The 20,568-nt window shown below is 48.5% G+C and overlaps 1 protein-coding gene across 3 annotated transcripts in view; it reads left to right on the plus strand.

Annotated features, from left to right (window-relative positions):
- The first annotated feature begins 377 nt into the window (after positions 1-377).
- Positions 378-20,568, plus strand: part of AMD1 (adenosylmethionine decarboxylase 1) — a 61,115-nt gene continuing 40,924 nt past the window's right edge. For 2 of the 3 annotated variants that reach the window (XM_077289467.1, XM_077289469.1), the window contains exon 1: positions 378-840. In XM_077289467.1, coding sequence (XP_077145582.1) covers positions 731-840 — 110 coding nt within the window. In that variant the 5' untranslated portion in view covers positions 378-730. Of the gene's footprint in view, positions 841-3,791; positions 3,817-20,568 lie in introns of those variants that run through there. The other variant, XM_077289468.1, reaches the window with a different exon arrangement.

Consider the following 20,568-nt stretch of genomic DNA (forward strand, 5'->3'; position numbering starts at 1 on the left):
AGGGGCCTGATAACCTGGCAGCTGATGACACATGCCACCGTTTTCTTTCTGTTCAGTGCATACATTCATATAAACTGAGGCACAGAATGGCCCCACAGACTGCTGTACAGATATGCGGCTGCTCAGCCGAGAACGACACACACGTGTCCCCGGACATTCTCTGCGCTCTCTCCTCCGCCCTCCAGCACGCCTGCGCCCCGCCCACCCCTGCATAGCCGTTTATCTCGGCTTTAGAGCTTCTGGGCGGGGCTTACACTGCTGACGTGCGCCCCGTCTTGCCTTTCTTCAGCTGATAGGCTGTTCCCTCAACCCAGCGGTCACGTCATCAGTGTCGCCGCCTCCCGGGTATATAAGCATTCGTTCGCCCCCTTCTTGCCGCTTTACACAGTATGGCCGGCGATATTAGCTAGCGCTCGCTCAACCGTGTTCTCTGTAACAGGGGAATCGATATAACGGGAAATAAGAGACTGTACCGGAGAAACTCACTATATCCATCACATAAAGAAACACCCAACATCTACTACAAAGCCTAACACCTCACAGAACCTTCCGCACGCCAAGGAATAAGCGAAACACTACGAATATTCTAGAATCATTTCATTCTTAACCGTTTTTTACCAAAAGAGAAAGCTCGCCCAGTCTGCCGCGGGAGGAAAGTGATTGAGCAGATATCTGTTTTCCGTTTCTCGTTATTTTCTGCGTTGTTGGTGGGTCTCCGGCTGCCGGGGAGATGGAGGAGAGCGGCGCGCACTTCTTTGAAGGTACGGAGAAGCTGCTGGAGGTCTGGTTCAGCCAGCAGGATGAGAGCAAAGGATCCGGAGACCTTCGGGACATCCCAAGGTGAGCAGATGGCCCGGCGGCGGGCGCCTACCGCGGCTCCTCAGTGCTGAAGGCCGCCCATGTGCTCTGCGGCATGGGGGAGGGGGCGCTGACATCTCCGCTGGCGGGCACAGCCGACCAGCCATTTTGTTTCTCTAGATGACGTTACAGTCGGCCGCTGTGGAGGAGTACGCGGCTTTATTCCGTGACTTTCATTCATTCGTGGTTACAGCTCCTCAAGGCGATGTATAGCATGGCGGTAACACAGGGCTTCACAGTCCGCGCCCTCCCCAGGTGTGCTGTGCTCCTCCATGCTACTCATCCTCGGCTGTGCTGCTGGTGAGGTGTGTCCATGCCGCCCTCCCCGAGCTGTGCTGCCCCTGAGGTGGCATGTGCGCCCTCCCCGTCCCCCTTCCCCGTCCCCCTCCCCCAGCTGTGCTGCCCCTGAGGTGGCATGTGCGCCCTCCCCGTCCCCCTTCCCCAGCTGTGCTGCCCCTGAGGTGGCATGTGCGCCCTCCCCGTCCCCCTTCCCCAGCTGTGCTGCCCCTGAGGGGGCATGTGCGCCCTCCCCGTCCCCCTTCCCCAGCTGTGCTGCCCCTGAGGGGGCATGTGCGCCCTCCCCGTCCCCCTTCCCCAGCTGTGCTGCCCCTGAGGGGGCATGTGCGCCGTCCCCCTTCCCCAGCTGTGCTGCCCCTGAGGTGGCATGTGCGCCCTCCCCTTCCCCAGCTGTGCTGCCCCTGAGGTGGCATGTGCGCCCTCCCCGTCCCCCTTCCCCAGCTGTGCTGCCCCTGAGGTGGCATGTGCCCCTTCCCCGTCCCCCTTCCCCGTCCCCCTTCCCCGTCCCCCTTCCCCGTCCCCCTTCCCCGTCCCCCTTCCCCGTCCCCCTTCCCCGTCCCCCTTCCCCAGCTGTGCTGCCCCTGGGGTGGCACGTGTGCCCTTCCCCAGCAGTGCTGCCACTGAGCATGTGCGCCCTCCTTGTCCCCCCCCCCCCCCCGAGCTGTGCTACCCCTGAGGTGATGTGTGCCCCTGTCCACCTTCCCCAGCTGTGCTGCCTCTGAGGTGGTATGTGCACTCCTTACCCCTGGCTGTGTTGCTTTCCCCTGGTCGTGGTTGCGTGGGTGGGCGTGTCCTGCTCTCCCTTGGTCCTGCTGCTCCTGGGGGGTGCTCTTGTTGCCCTTCTCCGATCCTGCTGCCCCTGAGGGTGTGTGTGTGCTCGGGTTTCCCTTCCCTGATCCTGCTGCCCCTGAGGGGAGGGGGGCGCATGTTGCCCTCCCCCGGTCGTGTTCCTTGTGGGGGGGAACACGTGTTGCCTGAGGGGGGTGAGCGTGTCCTGCTGCCCCTAAGGGGGGAGTGTGGTGCATGTTGCCCTCCCCCGGTCGTGTTGCCTGATGGTTGTGAGCGTGTCTTGCTCTCCCTTGGTCTTGCTGCCCCGTGGGGTGTGTGTGCGTCTTGTCCTTCCCTGTCTTGCTGCCCCGTGGGAGGGGGGTGTGCATGTCTTGCCCTTCCACACTCCTGCTGCCCCTGTTGGGGGTGGTGCGTCTTGCCCTTCCCCGGTCTTGCTGCCCCGTGGGGTGGGTGTGCATGTCTTGCCCTTCCCCGCTCCTGCTGCCCCTGTTGGGGGTGGTGCGTCTTGCCCTTCCCCGGTCTTGCTGCCCCGTGGGGTGGGTGTGCATGTCTTGCCCTTCCCCGCTCCTGCTGCCCCTGTTGGGAGTGGTGCGTCTTGCCCTACCCCGGTCTTGCTGCCCCGTGGGGTGGGTGTGCATGTCTTGCCCTTCCCCGCTCCTGCTGCCCCTGTTGGGGGTGGTGCGTCTTGCCCTTCCCCGGTCTTGCTGCCCCGTGGGGTGGGTGTGCATGTCTTGCCCTTCCCCGCTCCTGCTGCCCCTGTTGGGGGTGGTGCGTCTTGCCCTACCCCGGTCTTGCTGCCCCGTGGGGTGGGTGTGCATGTCTTGCCCTTCCCCGCTCCTGCTGCCCCTGTTGGGGGTGGTGCGTCTTGCCCTTCCCCGGTCTTGCTGTCCCGTGGGGTGGGTGTGCATGTCTTGCCCTTCCCCGCTCCTGCTGCCCCTGTTGGGGGTGGTGCGTCTTGCCCTTCCCCGGTCTTGCTGCCCCGTGGGGTGGGTGTGCATGTCTTGCCCTTCCCCACTCCTGCTGCCCCTGTTGGGGGTGGTGCGTCTTGCTGCCCCGTGGGGTGTGTGTGCATGTCTTGCCCTTCCCCGCTCCTGCTGCCCCTGTGGGGTTGTGGCGTGTCTTGCCCTTCCCCGCTCCTGCTGCCCCTATGAGGGGTGTGCGTATCTTGCCCTCTCCCCGTTGTGCTGCGTGCCTCACTGTGGGGAGGGTGTGGCTGTGACCCTTCTGCCTACCACACACTTCCACATTATGTGCTTCATTTGCACACGCTGCCTAATGGCTTCCTTCTCCACATTGCCCTTATAAGGGACAAGTGAAGAAAGGTGGTCCCCTGTGTAGCCCCTGTCCAGTGAGCAGGCCTAGAGTCATTCATTTGAAGAGCCTGTCCTGCTGGCGGCAGATTACCTCTGCAGTGCTATTATCTATATGCTACTGAGTGCAGAGTTACATGTTACTACTTGTGCTGCCCACCACTGATGGTGGCAATGATTACATAAGCTGGTATGCAAGGGGTTCGCTCAGCGGCCTTTACGGTTTTATTAGGGCGGGCGTCCACTCCAATGAAATATTGATGAGCTGCAGCCGTAATTTACTGACGTCACTCTCTGGGAACAGTGGCACTGACATTCCTGGAAAGATGCCGAAACAGAAAATGTGTAGCCACGGTTTTTATTTTAATTGGTACTGAAATTATCGTGCTGGGGTTATCTAGTAATGAACATCCCCTTTAATGTAAGTGAGACATATTCTGCTGTGAGGGCCCCCCCATTACACAAACCAGCTGATGGTCTCTGGTCCCTAACAGATGATGGGGAAGAAGTAAGGATCTGACATGTCTGATTTTGGATTGCAGATCCTTTTGTTCTTCGCAAGGTAAGCCTGCCAGCAAAGGAATCTGGAAGCAGATCTTTTGCGGACAGCACGGTACGGAGGAGTTGGTAGATCTGCTGGCCAAACCATCTGTTGTGAATGGGGCCTATTAAATCCAAGTATTGTGAATGAATCTTGTCTGCTTCGTGCATCCTTTCAATTGGTCACAGCACGGTGGCTCAGTGGTTAGCACTATAGCTTTTTGCAGCTCTGGAGTCCTGGGTTCATATCCCACCAAGGACAAAATCTGCAAGGAGTTTGCATGTTCTCCCTATGTCTGCGTGGGTTTCCTCACAAATCCTAAAAACATACCGATGGGTAATTGTGAGCCCCAGTGGGGACAGCGATGTCTGTGAAGCGCTGCGGAATATGATAGTGCTGCATAAGTAAGCATAATAAATGTCACCATAGACGCAATGCTCTTACTACCCAGTAGCAAACTGGCACAGTGGCTTTTGATGTCCCTAAAACCTGGCTTCTCTTCAGCATGGTGCTGTGCAAGTAATGGCAACCTTGTATTACCGGTGTCATGCCTGGCATGAGAATTTGTATATAGTGTCAACATTCTCCATAGCATGGTGCAGTTCGAAGGATATGTGTACAAAGGAACAAACCACAGTGCAGCCTTAGCCCTTGCACAAGGGCTGTGACTTGCTAAATATGCTTGGCTTGGTAATACACCTCTATAATGTGCAGCATGCAGAGCCTGTGTGGGGCCGGTCATTGAAGCAGCAAGTCTGCTGCTGATACACGTGAGTTTCTCGCTGGCTCACCCCTTTACCATGGTGAAGCCTCTCACAGCCAATGGGGTGGGCGGCTTGATAATCTATGGAATGTGCTGTAGCAGATACTGCAGCTCTTGCCACAAGCTAGCACCCGCCACCCCCATCTAAAATGTTTAGCACACCTTAATTCCACCACAAATTAAATTCCTCAACAATAAGATATTTACAGTTAATTAGTATTGTTCCGTTGGAATAATGAAAAAAAAGGCAGTCTCTGAATGTTACATGTGCACTCCAGCCATGCTTTTGATTTCTCCTCCGAACACCTACTGTGCTAGTAAGAAGCTGCTTCGAGCAGGGCCTGCACCCTAGCAGCAGTGCAACAGGTTCCAGGATATGGGACTAAGCATGTGTCGCCACCACCACCGCTCTGACACCAGGTGGATGTCCTCAGGCTTTCTCCAGAGGAACTGTAGGGTTACAGGCTGACAAGCGCATTTGATATAGGGTAATATGCAGATCCTGTTAGATTCTTTTTGGACTGCAGTGCGTGCATGATGTCCTAGCCTTATTGGTTGTTACATAGGGGGTTATCCCAGTTTTTTTCAATCTCCCTGCAGCATATAAGGGCTCTAAAGTAAGCCATGCCCTCAGTTCCTCACTGGCCAGTTTCTTACATAATTTTCTACATCTAGCTTCTTTCTGTTCAGTGTGAAGTGGATGGTACATTAGAGCTGCCCATTGTGACCAATGTAAACTACATTTCCCAAAATCTCCCTTCAGGCTTCCTACTCCCACACAGCTCCAGTCTCTTTATTTCTTTTGCATGTCCTCCATGCAGCTGAAGATAAAGGTGGAGAATCAAGTAGGTCAATTAATAAAGTGGTTAGTTGCACTTGCAACCCTTGAACCCTAACTCACACCACCTGTGTACATATATAGGTGATGTGTGCTGAATCTCCTTGTATGCTATCCAGTATTCCCCACTTTTAACTTGTAAAAGCTCACAGGGTGAAACCTATCACAAGCAGGAAAGACGGAAGCTGCATCACGTACAATACAGTGACTCAATGTAGTGTTAGTGGACAGCTAGTCTAGGTCATTGATTTCACTGCTGAATCAAAATAGGCTTGTGACACAAGCCATGTGCATTATGTTGAGTCTTCACCTTCTGCTAAGATAGAGACATTTTGGGCGATGTAGCCTCCATTAAAGGAATAATGCCAGAAAGTAAGAAGTAATCAACATGGCAAAAATGGCATCTCACCTAAAATGTATTCACAAGGCTTGCACAAAAACCTATACATTATTTTTTAATGGCTTATACTCGTTTATACAGTAGTCCCTCAAAATACCATAATTTTTCCAGGATGGCCAATGTATGTTGAATATATTGAGGCGGGCTTACGAAGCTTGCCTAAAAAAATTCTGTTGCCCATAGCAACCAGTCATGGCTTTAATTTTACCTAGAGCAATTTAAAGGGAATCTGTCACCCCTGGGATGCTTTTAAGCTATTTCTATGGGCATACAGGTAATAGAATGGTTAATCTAGTCTTACCTAAATGCCTCATAGCTGTGGTTTAGAAGTTGAGAAATGCACGTTTAATCTTTTATGTCAAGCAGGATGAAGACCTTGCTATTAAAACTGCAAATAAGGTACCCATAAGTGGATGGCGCTGGATTGTGGCTTCAACTGCACGCCACAGATCAGTGTGATGTTCATGGGAAGGGGGTGATATTGTAATGAAGACAGGATGCAGGGATTTCTTCCAGGCACCACATGCCCCAGAGCCTAAAATAAATCATTAACATAAAATATTAAAAGTGCATTTCTCCACACCTAGACCACAGCTGAGGCATACAGGTAAGACTGGTTTAACCATTCTATTACCTGTATGCCCATAGTCATAGCTTAAAAGTGTCACGGGGTGACACATTCCCTTTAAAGGTAACCTGTCACCCCAAAATCGAAGATGAGCTAAGCCCCGATGTATCCTGAAAGATGAGAAAAAGAGGTTAGATTATACTCACGCGGGTGGTCCGATCCTATGGGCATCATGGTCCGGTGCCTCCCATCTTCTTACTATGACGTCCTCTTGTATTCACGCTGCAGCGCAGGCATACTTCGTCTGCCCTGTTGAGGGCAGAGCAAAGTACTGCAATGCGCAGGCTCCAGGAAAGGTCAGAGAGGCCCAGCAACTGCGCACTGCAGTACTTTGCTCTGCCCGTAACAGGGCAAAGTACGCCTGCGCTGGAGCCGCAGCGTGAAGACAAGAAGAAGATGGGAGGCGCCGGACCGTGACACCCATCGGACCGGACCGCAGCGGGACCGCCCCTGGGTGAGAATAATCTAACCTCTTTTTCTCATCTTTCAGGATACATCGGGGGCTTATCTACAGCATTACAGAATGCTGTAGATAAGCCCCTGATGCTGGTGGGCTTAGCTCAGCTTCCATTTTGGGGGTGACAGGTTCCCTTTAAGAATTGCAAGCTCATCTCTGGTAGCAATAGGCAATAAATATGGTTTATTCTTTTAAACCATTTTAGGAACGATTTAGGAAATGGCTTCATGTCTCTGGAGACTACTACCTTGCAAGTAAAATCACTTTTCCATGTACACTCATGCTAAGTAGTTATGCATTCACCGTCTATGCCTGTGAGGAACGCTTCTGTGTTTAAGAGAATACTTCATAATGCAGAGCTCATGAGTTGTAAAAGAAAATGGACAGGGACAGCTGAATTGTATAAAAGAATTGCAGATACTGTGGTTAAAAATCTGCTTGTCATATGGCTGATTTATGCTGGAAAAGTGGTCATTTACCAGGCAGCACTAAAGAATGTTTCATGGTCAGTCCTCAATTGTGTCCGATCAGGTCATTCCCATTAGTTGGGTCACATCACCCATTCAAAATGAGATTCAAGGTCAAACCTTTTTCATTAACCTTTATGTAACCTAGACAGAGATCCTTCCTACGTAACTAAAGTCAGCTTTTGGACTCTTCCAATAGCTTGTCTCTGTGGTCACAGTCGAACTCAAAGTCCATATAGACTGATCCCCACCCCAAAAAATAAACAATGTATACTGTACTGTGCAACAGTTTTAACCCCTTAACGACCGCCGATACGCCTTTTAACGGCGGCTGCTAAAGGTACTTAAACCACAGCGCCGTTAATTAACGGCGCTGTGGAAAAAGTGAATAGCGCCCCCCAGAGTCGGATTTTCTCTGGGGTCTCGGTTGCCGAGGGTAGCCGAGACCCCAGAGAACATGATTTGGGGGTTTTTTACCGACCCCCGAGTTGCGATCGCCGGTAATTAACCGTTTACCGGCGGTCGCAACAAAAAAAAAAAATGCGATGTGCCGTTTAATTTCTCTGTCCTCCGATGTGATCGCACATCGGAGGACAGAGAAATAGGGTCCCCGATGGCCCCCAATAGCCCCCCGATACTTACCTACCTCCCCCGGTGCTCCTCGTGGGTCCCCATGGGCGCCGCCATCTTTTTTCCGGGAACAAATGGCGGGCGCACGCGCAGTACGCCCGCCGCCCGGCAACCGAAAGATCTTTGGGGTCTCGGCTGCCGGGGGTAGCCGAGACCCCAAAGAACATGATCGGGGTCGGTTTGCACCGACCCCTGTTTTGCGATCGCCGGTAATTAACAGTTTACCGGCGACCGCAAAAAAAAAAAAAGAAAAAAAAAGCGATCTGTATTTCTCTGTCCTCTGATGTGATCACACATCAGAAGACAGAGAAATAGGGAGATTCGGGGACCCTATCATACTCACCCGGTGTCCCTGGGTCCTCTTCTGTCTTCTCCTGCCAGCCGGCTTTTTCCTTATGGCGGGCGCATGCGCAGTGCGCCCGCCATCTGCCGGCCGGCAGGAGAAGACGAGTTGGGGCTAAAATTAGGGTTAGGGTTAGGGTTAGAGTTAGGGTTAGGGTTAGAGTTAGGGTTAGAGTTAGAGTTAGAGTTAGGGTTAGGGTTAGAGTTAGGGTTAGAGTTAGGGTTAGAGTTAGGGTTAGGGTTAGGGTTAGAGTTAGGGTTAGAGTTAGGGTTAGGGTTGGGGCTAAATTTAGGGTTAGGGCTAGGGTTAGGGTTAGGCTACTTTCACACTAGCGTTTTTTGGCTTCCGTCGCAATGCGTCGGAGAAAAAACGCATCCTGCAAAAGTGCTTGCAGGATGCGTTTTTTCTCCATTGGCTTGCATTAGCGACGCATTGCGACGGATTGCCACATGTCGCATCCGTCGTGCGACGGATGCGTCGTGCTTTGGCGGACCGTCGGCACAAAAAAAGCTACATGTAACTTTTTTGTGCGACGTGTCCGCCATTTCCGACCGCGCATGCGCGGCCGGAACTCTGCCCCCGCCTCCCCTCACAATGGGGCAGCGGATGCGTTGAAAAAACAGCATCCGCTGCACCCGTTGTGCGGCGCTTACAACGCTAGCGTCGGTACGTCGGCCCGGCACACTGCGATGGGCCGAGTACGACGCTAGTGTGAAAGTAGCCTTAGGCTTCTATCACACTTGCGTCGGTACGGGGCGGTCGCAATGCGTCGGCCCGACGTACCGACGCACGTTGTGAAAATTGTGCACAACGTGGGCAGCGGATGCAGTTTTTCAACGCATCCGCTGCCCAGTCTATGTCCTGGGGAGGAGGGGGCAGAGTTACGGCCACGCATGCGCGGAAATGGCGGACGCGACGTACAAAAAAAAGGTTACATTGAACTTTTTTGTGACGACGGGGCTAAAGTTATGGTTAGGGTTGGGGCTAAAGTTAGGGTTGGGGCTAAAGTTAGGGTTGGGGCTAAAGTTAGGGTTGGGGCTAAAGTTAGGGTTAGAGTTGGGATTAGGGTTTGGATTAGGGTTGGGATTAGGGTTACGTTTGGGATTAGGGTTAGGGGTGTGTTGGATTTAGGGTTTTGATTAGGGTTATGGTTAGGGTTGAGATTAGGGCTGTTTTGGGGTTAGGGTTGTGATTATCGTTAGGGTTGTGATTAGGATTATGGATCGGGTTAAGATTAGGGTTAGGGGTGTGTTGGAGTTAGGGTTGGAGTTATAATTTGGGGGTTTCCACTGTTTAGGTACATCAGGGGGGTCTCCAAACACGACAGCCAATTTTGCGCTAAAAAAGTCAAATGGTGCTCCCTCCCTTCTGAGCTCTGCCGTGCGCCCAAACAGTGGTTTACCTCCACATATGGGGCATCAGCGTACTCGGGATAAATTGGACAACAACTTTTGGGGTCCAATTTCTCCTGTTACCCTTGTGAAAATAAAAATTTGGGGGCTAAAAAAATCTTTTTTGTGGGAAAAAAAAATATTTTTTATTTTCACTACTATGCATTATAAACTTCTGTGAAGCACTTGGGCATTCAAAGTTCTCACCGCATATCTAGATAAGTTCCTTGGGGGGTCTATTTTCCAAAATGGGGTCACTTGTTGGGAGTTTCTACTGTTTAGGTACATTAGGGGTCTGCAAACGCAACATAACGCCCGCAGACAATTCTATCAAAGTCTGCATTCCAAAATGGCGCTCCTTCCCTTCCGAGCTCTGCCGTGCGCCCAAGCAGTGGTTTACCCCCACATATGGGGTACCAGCATACTCAGGACAAATTGGACAACAACTTTTGGGGTCCAATTTCTCTTGTTACCCTTGTGAAAATAAAAACTTGGGTGCTAAAAATCTTTATTGTTAAAAAAAAAATATTTTTTATTTTCACGACTCTGCATTATAAACTTCTGTGATGCACTTGGGCATTCAAAGTTCTCACTACACATCTAGATAAGTTCCATGGGGGGTCTAGTTTCCAAAATGGGGTCACTTTTGGGGGGTTTCTACTGTTTAGGCACATCAGGGGCTCTCCAAACGCGACATGGCGTCCGATCTCAATTCCAGTCAATTTTGCATTGAAAAGTCAAATGGCGCTCCTTTGCTTCCGAGCTCAGCCATGCACCCAAACAGTGGTTTACCCCCACATACGGGGTGTCGGCGTACTCAAGACAAATTGTACAACAACTTCTGGTGTCCATTTTCTCCTGTTACCCTTGGTAAAATAAAAATTTGGAGGCAAAAAGATCATTTTTGTAGAAAAAATGCGATTTTTTTATTTTCACGGCTCTACGTTATAAACTTCTGTGAAGCACCTGGGGGTTCAAAGTGCTCACCGAATATCTAGATAAGTTCCTTAAGGGGTCTAGTTTCCAAAATGGTATCACTTGTGGGGGGTTTCCACTGTTTAGGCACATTAGGGGCTCCCGAAACGCGACATGGCATCCGATCTCAATTCCAGCCAATTCTGCATTGAAAAAGTCAAACGGTGCTCCTTCACTTCCAAGCTCTGCGGTGCGCCCAAACAGGGGTTTACCTCCACATATGGGGTATCGGCGTACTCAGGAGAAATTGCACAACAAAATTAGTGGTTAAATTTCTGTTTTTACACTTGTGAAAATTAAAAAAAATGGTTCTGAAGTAAAATGTTTGCAAAAAAAAGTTAAATGTTCATTTTTTTCTTCCACATTGCTTCAGTTCCTGTGAAGTACGTAAAGGGTTAATAAACGTCTTGAATGTGGTTTTGAGCAGCTTGAGGGGTGCAGTTTTTAGAATGGTGTCACACTTGGTTATTTTCTATCATATAGACCCCTCAAAATGACTTCAAATGAGATGTGGTCCCTAAAAAAAAATGGTGTTGTAAAAATGAGAAATTGCTGGTCAACTTTTAACCCTTATAACTCCCTAACAAAAAAAAAAATTGTTTCCAAAATTGTGCTAATGTAAAGTAGACATGTGGGAAATGTTATTTATTAACTATTTTTTGTGACATCTCTCTGATTTAAGGGCATAAAAATACAAAGTTTGAAAATTGCAAAATTTTAAAAATTTTCGCCATATTTCCATTTTTTTCATAAATAATCGCAAGTAATATCGAAGAAATGTTACCACTAACTTGAAGTACAATATGTCACGAAAAAACAATCTCAGAATCAGTGGGATCCGATAAAGCGTTCCAGAGTTATAACCTCTTAAAGTGACACTGGTCAGAATTGTAAAAATTGGCTCGGTCATTAAGTACCAAATTGGCTCTGTCACTAAGGGGTTAAAAACAAAAGCATACAGCAGCACTTAGTATATGCTAAGATGTTTACAAAACATTGGGGCCAATTCATCAAAACTTCAGACTACAGAAAACTGGCTTAAGACTGAAAAATGTGTGACTTTTGGTGTCCTTTTCCCAGTTTAGCTTAGGCTACTTTCACACTAGCATTAACTGCATTCCGTCACAATGCGTCGTTTTGCCGAAAAAACGCATCCTGCAAAAGTGTTTGCAGGATGCGTTTTTTCACCATTGATTAACATTAAGGCTACTTTCACACTAGCGTCGGGCTCGGTCCGTCGCCGTGCGTCGGGCCGAGGTCCCCGACGCTAGCGTTGTCCCCGCCGCACAACGGGGGCAGCGGATGCATTTTTCCAGCGCATCCGCTGCCCCATTGTGAGGTGCGGGGAGGTGGGGGCGGAGTTCCGCCACAGCACGGCGCAACCGTCGCAGGACGGTTGCAACGTGTGTCAATGCGTCGCTAATGTTAGTCAATGCAGAAAAAACGCATCCTGCAAGCACTTTTGCAGGATGCGTTTTTTCGGCAAAACGACGCATTTGCGACGTAATGCAGTTAACGCTAGTGTGAAAGTAGCCTAAGCGACGCATTGTGACGGATTGCCACATGTCGCACCCGTCGTGCGACGGATGCGTCGTGCAGTGGCGGACCGTCGGGAGCAAAAAAACGTTGCTTGCAACGTTTTTTGCTCCGTCGTAAACGTCTTTTCCGACCGCGCGTGCGCGGCCAGAACTTCGCCCCCACCTCCCCGCACCTCACAATGGGGCAGCGGATGCGCTGGAAAAATGCATTCGCTGCCCCCGTTGTGCGGCGGAGACAACGCTAGCGTCGGGAACGTCGGCCCGACGCACAGCGACGGGCCGAGCCCGACGCTAGTGTGAAAGTAGCCTTAGTCTAAATGGGCAGAGGGAGGCGTGGCCACACCTGCCAATCAAATTCATTGAAAAATGCTTGGGATTTGTACACCAGAAAAACTTCTCCTGTCGCTACGTGTCCCTTTCAAAAGGTGCCAATTGACGTAAGCCAACCAATAGTTTTAAAAAATGCAAAAATATTCCTTTGACCAGTAATCAGGGCTGTAAGTCAGGAGTCTGTAAGCCAAACCTCCAACTCCTCAATTTCTCAGACTCTGACTCCCTCATAGATGGCTCATGGTTGTGATGCATTTACTGTAGTAAAATAATAACATCAAGCTTTTCATCACCATTATGATACAATAATCAAGCTATTTAGGTAGAACATAAAAATATTTATTGGAATACAACTATAGAACACAAAAAACTTTAATAAATTGTAAATATTAAATTCACTATGCTGTAAGTGGGGGAAAAAAAAATTTCAACAACGTACCGAATAATATTTGTGCAGTCTATGAATTTGGTCTGAGAAATGGTATCGCTTCCACTCAGGATATAAAGGATTTGCCTTGCGCACAGTCACTTTTGATGAACTGTTGAACTCTTCTACTTTGAGAGCAAATGAAACACTTTGCTGAAATACGGTTAATCTGTTTGCTGTAGGAATGGAATCCTTTACCCTGTGGCTACACTTTGCCTTCTCCATGTCATCCAAATACTTTTCATAATGAAACTCCTTATCTGATGAGGCTGAAGATATGGTAGCACTACCATTGGCAAGACCTAAAGGCCCTGTCTCACATAGCGAGATCGCTAGCGAGATCGCTGCTGAGTCACAAGTTTTGTAACGCAACAGCGACCTCAGTAGCGATCTCGCTATGTGTGACACGTACCAGCGACCAGGCCCCTGCTGCGAGATCGCTGGTCGTGACGGAATGGCCTGGACCTTTTTTTGGTCGTTGAGGTCCCGCTGACATCGCTGAATCGGTGTGTGTGACACCGATCCAGCGATGTCTTCACTGGTAACCAGGGTAAACATCGGGTTACTAAGAGCAGGACCGCGCTTAGTAACCCGATGTTTACCCTGGTTACCAGCGTAAAAGTAAAAAAACCAAACACTACATACTTACCTTCCGCTGTCTGTCCCCCGGCGCTGTGCTTCTCTGCACTGTGAGCGCCGGCCAGCCGGAAAACACAGCACAGCGGTGACGTCACCGCTCTGCTTTCCGGCCGCTGTGCTTACACAGTGCAGAGAAGCAGAACGCCGGGGGACAGACAGCGGAAGGTAAGTATGTAGTGTTTGTTTTTTTTTACTTTTACGCTGGTAACCAGGGTAAACATCGGGTTACTAAGCGCGGCCCTGCGCTTAGTAACCCGATGTTTACCCTGGTTACCCGGGGACCTCGGCATCGTTGGTCGCTGGAGAGCGGTCTGTGTGACAGCTCTCCAGCGACCACACAGCGACTAAACAGCGACGCTGCAGCGATCAGCATCGTTGTCTGTATCGCTGCAGCGTCGCTGTGTGTGAACGGGGCCTTAAGTCAGAACTGTTGATCATCCAGCAATATACGATGACTCGGGGCCACACAAATTGTATTTTCTTATAGCCGTGTCTCTCTCCGTTTCATTGAAGCAGCACTGCCATATGCTATTAAACCTCCTCTTTGGGACAAGCAGAACAGCAAGTTTTTCCACTCCTTCATAAAAATGCAAGGAGTTAAATCCTCAGCTTGTAACTTTTTAGTCACTGTAAATGGGTAATGAAGCAATTCCTTCAATTCAGCCACCTGTGTCCATTGACCTTATGTAATGTTACCTGAGGGTTGGCCATATCTACAAGAAAGGGTTTCAGCTCAAGCAATCGCTCAATCATTAAATAGGTGCTGCCCCACCAAAGGGCTTGATCCACAAGTGCCCCTTTCCAGTATGTCTCTTCATGATAGAATCAATTTTAGAGGTTCTGGCAGCAATAACCAATTTCCTCGCTTTGTCAGAGTTCCAGCATGTCCCTCTTGCAGACTATCTCTTATTGCCAGCTGCAGCATGTGCACAACACAGCGCATGTGATGAATGAGAAAGCTTGGAAGCTGCTTCAACAAGATCATCTAATTGTAAAGAATCATATTGCTGTTCTTCTGTAGTAATATCTGTTTGTTCCTCCGTTATGGGAACAGGACTGTGGCCTTTCATCTCAAACATACTGAATCTGAAGTTTTCTCATTCATTAGTTTAATTGTACTTATGTCTGAAGCATTATCAGTTCAATAAGGCTAGCTTCACACTAGCGTTCAGCAGGGCTGCGGATGAAAGCCTTCTTCCTCTGTGAAGCCCCGCCCCTGCCACGCCTCTTTCTTCAGCTTCACCTATGCATGTGTCCTGCGTACCCTATCGCATGCATTGTTTTGAAGCTGCGCCGACCGCAACAAAATGCAACATCAGCGCAGCGTCAAGACGATGTATGCGGATGCATCCGTATGGACTGCGTACCCAATGTTAAAGATAGGGTGCGCAGGACACATGCATGGGCGGAGCTGAAGGAAGAGGGCCGGCAGTGAGCGGGGCTTCACTGAGGAAGAAGGCGTACATCCGCAGCCCTGCCAAACGCTAATGTGAAGCTAGCCTTAAGGTACCATCACACTAAGCGACGCTGCAGCGATACAGACAACGATGCCGAGGTCCCTGGGTAACCAGGGTAAACATCGGGTTGCTAAGCGCAGGGCCACGCTTAGTAACCCGATGTTTACCCTGGTTACCAGTGTAAAATGTAAAAAAACAAACACTACATACTCACCTTCGCGTCCCCCTGCGTCCGCTTCCTGCACTGACTGAGCGCCGGCCCTAACAGCAGAGCGGTGACGTCACCGCTGTGCTGTGCTTTCACTTTCACTTTACGGCCGGAGCTCAGTCAGTGCAGGAAGCGGACGGCGGGGGACGCGAAGGTGAGTATGTACTGTTTGGTTTTTTACATTTTACACTGGTAACCAGGGTAAACATCGGGTTACTAAGCGCGGCCCTGCACTTAGTAACCCGATATTTACCCTGGTTACCATTGTAAAACATCGCTGGTATCGTTGCTTTTGCTGTCAAACACAACGATACACGGCGATCTGACGACCAAATAAAGTTCTGAACTTTAATCAACGACCAGCGATATCACAGCAGGATCCTGATTGCTGCTGCGTGTCAAACACAACGATATCCGCTATCCAGGACGCTGCAACATCACGGATCGCTAGCGATATCGTTTAGTGTGACGGTACCTTTACAGTTTGGCAGCAGACTGTTCAGCTTTATTCAGTCTGGTCAGTTTTTTTGCTTGCTGCTTTTTTTCCCACATATGCATAAAACTTGCACAAAGTAAGAAATCTTTCAAAAATGCAGGTGTTAATAGTTTACTTTGATCAACTACAAAAATACAAAGTTAGGTGAACAAGAGAAATCAAATCCATTTTTGCGGTCTTCATAATTGCATCATTTCTTCTAGGTACTCTTGCACACAGATTTTGATTGAACAAATTCTCTTCAGAGTTCCAAACATCTTGGAGAACATCCACAGATCTGTTACTAAGCTTGCACAAATCATTCTCCATGTATTCACAGACAGATCTTAACCCCTTACTGACCTCGGACGGGATAGTACGTCCGAGGTCAGCTCCCCTGCTTTGATGCAGGGCTCCGCGGTGAGCCCGCATCAAAGCCGGGACATGTCAGCTGTTTTGAACAGCTGACATGTGCCCGCAATAGCGGCGGGTGAAATCGCGATTCACCCGCCGCTATTAACTAGTTAAATGCCGCTGTCAAACGCAGACAGCGGCATTTAACTACTGCATCCGGCCGGGCGGGCGGATATGAGCTCATCGCCGACTCCCGTCACATGGTCGGAGGTCGGCGATGCTTCTCCATTGTAACCATAGAGGTCCTTGAGACCTCTATGGTTACTGATCCCCGGCAGCTGTGAGCGCCACCCTGTGGTCGGCGCTCACAGCACACCTGATTTTCTGCTACATAGCAGCGAACAGCAGATCGCTGCTATGTAGCAGAGGCGATCGTGCTGTGCCTGCTTCTAGCCTCCCATGGAGGCTATTGAAGCATGGCAAAAGTTTAAAAAAAAAGTTAAAAAAAATGTGAAAAAAATATAAAAGTTTAAATCGCCCCCCTTTCACCCCAATCAAAATAAATCAATAAAAAAAAATCAAACCTACACATATTTGGTATCGCCGCATTCAGAATCGCCCAATCTATCAATAAAAAAAAGCATTAACCTGATCGCTAAACGACGTAACGAGAGAAAAAATCGAAACGCCAGAATTACGTTTTCTTGGTCGCCGCGACATTGCATTAAAATGCAATAACGGGCGATCAAAAGAACGTATCTGCACCGATTTGGAATAATTAAAAACGCCAGCTCGGCACGCAAAAAATAAGTCCTCAACCGATCCCAGATCATGAAAAATGGAGACGCTACAAGTATCGGAAAATGGCGCAATTTTTTTTTTTTTTTTTTTTTTTAGCAAAGTTTTGAACTTTTTTTCACCACTTAGGTAAAAAAATAACCTAGTCATGTTAGATGTCTATGAACTCGTAGTGACCTGGAGAATCATAATGGCAGGTCAGTTTTAGCATTTAGTGAACCTAGCAAAAAAGCCAAGCAAAAAACAAGTGTGGGATTGCACTTTTTTTGCAATTTCACCGCACTTGGAATTTTTTTCCCGTTTTCTAGTACACGACATGGTAAAATCAATGATGTCGTTCAAAAGTACAACTCGTCCCGCAAAAAATAAGCCCTCACATGGCCAAATTGCCGGAAAAATAAAAAAGTTATGGCTCTGGGAAGGAGGGGAGTGAAAAACGAACACGGAAAAACGAAAAATCCCAAGGTCATGAAGGGGTTAAGATCAGGGCTTTGTGGGCCATAGCTTCAATTCCATGAATTCTTGTTTATTGTTTACGCTGAAGATAGTTCTTAATGATATTGGTTGTATGTTTGGGATAATTGTCCTACTGCTTAAAGGGAACCTGTCACCCCCCCCCCCAGGCGTTTGTAGCTATGAGAGCCACCTTGTGCTGCACTAATGCTGCATTCTGTCAAGGTTGCTCTTTTAGGTCTGGTCCCTGCCAACGCTGCAATAATCGCTTTTATAATGTGCCCCTCATACCTCGAATTTGTCAGGGGGGCAGGTCTCCCCCCTGACACAGACGCACCACAGCCGTCACTCCGGGCCTGTGTGTGACAAATTTGAGGTATGAGGGGCACATTATAAAAGCGATTATTGCAGCGTTGGCAGGGACCAGAACTAAAAGAGCCACCTTGACAGAATGCAGCATTAGTGCAGCACAAGTGGCTCTTTTAGTTAAAAACGCCTGGGGGGGGTGACAGGTTCCCTTTAAGAAATGTGGGGTTCCCTTTAAGAAATGTGGCTCCAGTCAGATGCCTCCCTGATGGTATTGCATGATGGATAACTGCCTATGTTTCTCATTATTGAGGACACCATTAATCCTGACCTAAGTGCCAATTCAAATTGAAGTTCAGCCCTGTGACATGAAACTATTAAACCTTCTATTTCTGAAAGCATTCTTACTTTGCAGCCTTTTTTCCTCCCACACTTGCCTAAAACTTGTACAGGACTGTTACGCACATTTTGGTTTTCACAAAGTTTTGGATTCATGTAAAAAGCATTGTTCATCACCAAATTGCTCTTGGAGGATGTTTAGATACCATTCTTTATTCATGGCGATGAAAAGCAACTCATACATGAATGGTCTCAAGATTTATTGTTTTCATGACACAGTACTTCTCCGGACAATTATTTCAGATTTTCATCAGAGAAAATAACTTTACCCCAGTCCTCAGCAGCCCAATTCCTGTTTTGTGCAGAATATCATTGCCCTTGATGTTTCTTGGCAAGAAGTGGCTTATTTGCTTGTCCTCTTGACACCAGGTCAACCTCTCACTGTGCAGGCAGAAGCACCAACACTTGCCTGCTGCCATTCCTGAGCAAGCTCTGAACTGATCTGTAGCTGAATCCTCTTAGGCTGTGTGCACACGTAGCATATTTTTCGCGTTTTTTTTCACGGTTTTTCGCTATAAAACCGCGAAAAAAAGGCTTACATTAAGCATCCTATGTAATAGAATGCATTCCGCATTTTTTGTGCACATGCTGCATTTTTTTCCTGAGCGGAATCGCATTCCAGAAAAAAACGCAGCATGTTCATTAAAATTGCGGAATCGCGGCGATTCTGCACCCATAGGAGTGCATTGATCTGCTTACTTCCCGCACGGGGCTGTGCACACCATGCGGGAAGTAAGCAGATCATGTGCGGTTGGTACCCAGGGTGGAGGAGAGGAGACTCTCCTCCACGGACTGGGCACCATATAATTGGTAAAAAATAAAGAATTAAAATAAAAAAAATAGTCCTATACTCACCCTCTGATGGCCCCCGAAGTGTTCCCGCCTCTCCGGTGCATGATCTCTCTTCCGTTCCTATAGATGATGTGGTTCAGGACCTGTGATGACGTCACTGTCTTGTGATTGGTCGCGTGACCGCTCATGTGACTCATGCGACCAATCACAAGACAGTGATGTCATCACAGGCCCTTCACTGCACTCCAGCTATAGGAACGGACGCCGCTGAGGTCTGCAGGTGAGTATAACCATGTTTTTTATTTTTTTAACTATTTTTATACATTCCATCTTTTACTATAGATGCTGCATAGGCTGCATCTATAGTAAAAAGTTGGTCACACTTGTCAAACACTATGTTTGACAAGTGTGACCAACCTGTCAGTCAGTTTTCCAAGCGATGCTACAGATCGCTTGGAAAACTCTAGCATTCTGCAAGCTAATTATGCTTGCAAAACGCTAGTTTTCTGCGGGTACATGCATGCTAATTCTGCATGCGATATACCCGCAGCAGGAGGCGCAGAATTGCCGCGGAAATTTCTGCGGCAATTCTGCAACGTGTGAACTTAGCCTTAAAGGGAAGATGCCACCAGTTTTCTTGTAGTTTGTTTTTTTGTGAAATTAAGCTTAAAATAGTAAATAAAATGTACTAATGCAATGTTTTCCCTGTTTGCAAACATTTCTATATGAAAAATATTATATATTTTCTTACAAATATATATATTTACCACTAGGGGGAGCATTTTCCATTTTAGACCTCAAGCAGCTATAGTGAGACTTACCAGCTTTACTGTTAGCTGGAAAATTGGGGCAGTACCTGCTGACATCACCATTTCCCTCCCCTTTTGGGTGGTCTAGTATCCCTGGGGCAGAATGAAGAGCAGCATCACAGGGCAGAGCCATTTTGTGTGTGACTGCTCTGTGATCTGCTATCACCAGCAGTTACTGCATCAGAAACACAGCTATAGAGTTTACAGAAGAGAGTGGGCTCAGCAGCATGATGGACTGGAGGAAGAGTGAAGTGGTGTGTGTGTTAGTGATGTGTCGTTCGTGAACGAGCCGATACAAAGAGCCGGCTCCCTGCTGTGAATGAAAGGAGTCGGCTCTGCAGCGTGAGTGAGCCGAGTCTTTTTTTTTTTTTTTTTTTTTCTTTCTTGTCTGGGCCTGGCAGCTTCTCAGATTCAGCCAGTGAAGTGTGACTGTGACTCATGTGGGAGGAGCAGACAGCAGAGAGGTAGAGTGGAGTCTGTGGACTGTAAATAAATGCATGTGAGTTACCATGTGACTCAAATAAAGGGGCAATATTACACTGGCTTGAGTGGCTTCCTCCCTGGTATGTGACTGTGTAGGAGGAATGACAAATTGTATGTTCATCATCATTATCATCTGCAATGACCTGTGAGTTACCTTTTGTCCCAAATAAAGATACACTTTACTGTGGCCTCATCCATGGCATATATACATATATGGTACTAGATGGTGGCCCGATTCTAAGGCATCGGGTATTCTAGAATATGCATGTCCACGTAGTATATTGCCCAGCCCACGTAGTATATTGCCCAGCCCACGTAGTATATTGCCCAGCCCACGTAGTATATTGCCCAGCCCACGTAGTATATTGCCCAGCCCACGTAGTATATTGCCCAGCCCACGTAGTATATTGCCC

This window comes from Ranitomeya variabilis, chromosome 2 (genome assembly GCF_051348905.1).
Source record: "Ranitomeya variabilis isolate aRanVar5 chromosome 2, aRanVar5.hap1, whole genome shotgun sequence".
Classification (NCBI taxonomy): domain Eukaryota; kingdom Metazoa; phylum Chordata; class Amphibia; order Anura; family Dendrobatidae; genus Ranitomeya; species Ranitomeya variabilis.